This window comes from Vicia villosa, linkage group LG3 (assembly GCF_029867415.1).
Source record: "Vicia villosa cultivar HV-30 ecotype Madison, WI linkage group LG3, Vvil1.0, whole genome shotgun sequence".
Lineage (NCBI taxonomy): Eukaryota > Viridiplantae > Streptophyta > Magnoliopsida > Fabales > Fabaceae > Vicia > Vicia villosa.
The window spans coordinates 16257247-16261213 of NC_081182.1; the positions used below are offsets into that span (position 1 = coordinate 16257247).

Below are 3967 nucleotides of genomic sequence, written 5' to 3' on the forward strand. Positions count from 1 at the left end.
TTTAGTTTTTCAAGAACCTCCTCCTCACCGTGTAAATATTTAGTGGTGTCTGGTTTTCTATTTTGTTACTCTATTTTTTGGGTAATCTTATTGAATTCCCAAAAAGAAAATGTTGATAATATTCAAAAGCCTTAAATTTTTATCTTTATCTTTACCTTGATATTTTCCCAAATATACCCTACATCTAGGGGTGTTCATGGATTGGGTAAATCCAACAAACCCAGTAAAACCCACCCAAACCGATCCAAAAAAGTGGGTTGGGTCGGGTTATTGGGTGATAACGGTTTTCAAAAATGAAAACTCATTCAAAATAATTGGGTTATGGGTAAACCCACACCCAACCCACAAAATCCATGGGTTATTGAGTGACTATATTTTTTCTTTTTTTTTATAATTTGACAAGTAATGACTTTGATGTTTTTTAATTTTGCTTGCTTCAATTTCAATTTTTTAACTATTTAGTAAGTAATGATTTTAACTTATTTAGGATACCACATTTTGATTATTTTGATACTAATTCTAATAAATTGCAAGTATTTTATGTAATTATAGGTTTTACTGTAATGTAACTTTGGTTCTTACAAATATATGTTTATAATAAATTTTATTATACATTTTGATATTTGATGTTTAAAAAAATAGCAGTAACATATTAAACTATTTATTAAGAAAAAATGTAACATATCATTAATAATTATATAAGGAAAAATAATATTGGGTAACTCATTACCCAACCCAATCCAACCCACAAATGTGTGGTTTTACCCAAACCAACCTAATAATATTGTGGGTGGTTATTTTTTCTCACCCAAATCAGTGTACCATATACGGGTTGGATTATGGTTTTGGCTAAATTCAACCCAAACCGACCCATGAACACCCCTACCTACATCCATAAATATCTTTAAACTATCCCCACACTTTTTTTGTTTTTTTCATTTTAAATATGCAATAAATTAAACTCTCAAATTTCTCAGAGAATCTTAATGACACTTCTTTCACACAACATTTTTATTACCAACCATACTGTTCAAAGCTCCTAAAAATCCTCCAAAACAGTTGATGAGAATTTCAAAAACACAGTGGAAAAAAAAACAGAAAAGAGAAAGTAAACAAAAAATGAATAATAAGAAAATGCAGAAAGCAAAATAAAGAGGAATATTTTCCAACAGATTTTTACAAACAGTTTCTAGATTTTTTTAATAATGTAGCACCAGTTCCTGGTACTGCACATCCATAAACTTGCTGGTTTTCTTTAACTCCATTCATAAACTTGTTAACATGAAGATCTTGGTACTGAAATGTTGAATAATGACTCTGCATATATAAACAAAAGATAAAATAGTCATTAATTAATATAAGATCTTAGGAACTATATATAACTATAATTATAATAATATTTTAAATAATATCTTTGACAAATATCTATAACTATAAGTAACTATTAAAAAGTGTAGAGCAAGTTAAACCTTACAGAAACCATTTGGTGGAAATGAAGCATCAAGAAAATCTTCAAAACAGTAACCAGGTATTGTTTCAATCAAGTACTCAGAAATGCTGCTTGTTGAAACTGAACCAGTGTCACTAGCCATGTTGTCTTCAACATTGCAAGAAGAACTAGCATTTTCATTTGAAACTGATCTTGGTTTTATGTTTGGTTTCGAATATCGAGAACCAATACTGGCGGTGGATGATGAATCTGTGTCCAAAGAATTGTTTGAAAGCTTCACACCAGATAGAAGAAACCTGTTGTGTTTCTGTGTATGTTCATTTGCTCTATGGATTGGAACGTCACATTCTCTACATAGAATCGCTCTATCTTCTTGGCAAAATAGATATCCACGCCTCTCCTGCAACAATAGCACATAATATATTATTTCAACTAGTAAAATACCCGTGCATTCGCAGAGGTCAACTTATTCGTGGATATATAAGGTCGATATTATAACATAGAATATATGCTCGTGCATTCGCAAAGGTCAACTTGTTGCAACCTCAATTTGAGTTGTGACATCATGGTTTTTGATGTTACTAGAATAATCGAGGTTGCATCAGTCACATCTGACTAAGATGTGACTGCACCTCTTACCGCGACCACTATTTCAAACAATGATAATGAGCATAGTGATTGATATTCATACTTGACAGATATCACAAAGAGGGTAGTCTTTGGAGTTGAGATGAACAAGAGGGAAACGAGAATGTTTGGTTGCAAGTTTGTTAGCATGGTGGATAGTAAAATCACATCCATGGCAAAGAGCAGCTTCATCTGAAGGACAAAACATGGAAGCCTCAGCTTTCTCACAAACATCACATTGGATCTTCATATCTTTTGGTAGCGGCAACTAGCTAGACAGTTTATGCTTTGATTGCTTATGTTGTTTTGTGTTTGTGTTTTGTCTTCACAACAACATCACTCCTTTAACTTTAAGAAGGAGCTTTATTGAATGGGGTAAGGGAAAGTAAAAGAAAAAAGACAAAACAATTATGGGCATATTTGGAATTAGGGTCCAGAAACATCGGCTCCCACTTGGCTCAACCTCAGTGGCTGTATTAAGTGATTTCTGACTTTGAGAGAAACTGTTAAAAACTCATATGAATGAATGAAAGTCTATATTTCATAGATACACTATATCTATCTCTATTCATTTTTCTCTCTCTTTGTGACTTTGCAACTTGGCTATTATTAATATTGGTAGTATTCTATTCTATTGCACATTAGCTATCACTCTCAGACTGAGTGTTTCTCAACTTTGAGGCATGGTCTGCTTTATCTGACTCACTTTATTCATTCACAAGCCTCATTAGTTTTGAATTTCATCTAACTTATTTAGATAATCACTTTCTTTTTGCTATTCTAGGCAACTATTAAAATAAATGTCACTCTAGGACTACTAATTCTAAGTCACTGCCAAAATAAATGAGTCTCTGAGCAGTCAGAAAAAAAGATAGGAACAGACACAAGTGTTGCCACTTATCGATCAAAGCTTCCTTCTTCTCTTCTTCTTATAGCTTCCATTATTTATTTCATGGACAGTATAAAATTTGAGAATATCTCAATTAATTTACTCTTTAAATATCTTAGGGTGTGTTTGGATTGGCGGTGGGCAGAATTGATTCTAGCAGAATAGAATTTGGTAGAATTGATTTATCAGAAAGAATTGAGTTTAGTAGAATTGATTTATGTTTGGATACATTTATTTATGTAAAAGTGAATTATACACTAAATTACAGTGTAAATAATAATAATAATAATAATAATAATAATAATAATAATAATAATAATAATAATAATAATAATAATAATAATAATAATAATAATAATAATAATAATAATAATAATAATAATAATAATAACTCGTTTTTTACTCTCTTGAGTTAAAATAGTCATTAATATCATTTCAAAAATCTTCATTTATTTTATGAAAGTTTTCTTGTTCCCGCTATTTAATTTAAATCTAATTAAGAAACTAGTTTACGATTTAAATTTTTCTGTTTTGATTTTTACAAACGTTTATAGTAAGAATTTGATGGATTTAAAATTATTTCACAAAATTATAAGTTATTAAAAAAATTAGAAATGAGTGGGGTAGCTCTACTAGTATTTGTTATTTAAGTTAAATGAACGTAAACAGCTAGTTTATGATTCAATTCCTAGGTACAACACTTATTTATATTTATGTATTAATATAAATAAATTGATGATATTTATAAATCAACAATTTTATAAAAAAAAAAATTAAAATTATAAGTGTCAATACAAATAATTAGTTAGAGTTTTTCCATTGCAATCGGTGATATTTACGGGTTGCTTTCATTCTAATGAATTGTAAAGGGAGGAAGATCTTTACATTTTCGGGGCCTAGGTATCTTGGGGTATATCTTGAGTGGGGAGTTAACGCTCGACCTTGTTATGTTGCCAACGTATATGCTAAGTGTACTTTGGCAGATAAAAGAGTGATGTGGG

The 3967-nt window shown here is 30.2% G+C and overlaps 1 protein-coding gene across 1 annotated transcript; it reads right to left on the reverse strand.

The window, feature by feature from the left end:
• Window positions 1-1054: 1054 nt before the first annotated feature.
• Window positions 1055-2388, reverse strand: LOC131655000 (B-box zinc finger protein 20-like). The gene is made up of 3 exons (XM_058924913.1): window positions 2142-2388; window positions 1470-1850; window positions 1055-1317 (listed from the first exon to the last, which is right to left on the reverse strand). The coding sequence occupies exons 1-3, from the start codon at window positions 2325-2327 to the stop codon at window positions 1177-1179; spliced, it is 708 nt and encodes a 235-aa protein (XP_058780896.1). The 5' UTR covers window positions 2328-2388; the 3' UTR covers window positions 1055-1176.
• Window positions 2389-3967: the final 1579 nt, after the last annotated feature.

Bases quoted from the DNA above. Each gene is read 5' to 3' on its own strand.
- LOC131655000 (XM_058924913.1), bottom strand. From the start codon at position 2,327: ATGAAGATCCAATGTGATGTTTGTGAGAAAGCTGAGGCTTCCATGTTT. The intron at 1,851-2,141 runs GTATGAATATCA...CTATTGTTGCAG, and splicing joins CTCTTTGTGATATCTGTCAA to GAGAGGCGTGGATATCTATT. The intron at 1,318-1,469 runs GTTTAACTTGCT...TTATATATGCAG, and splicing joins CACCAAATGGTTTCTGTAAG to AGTCATTATTCAACATTTCA.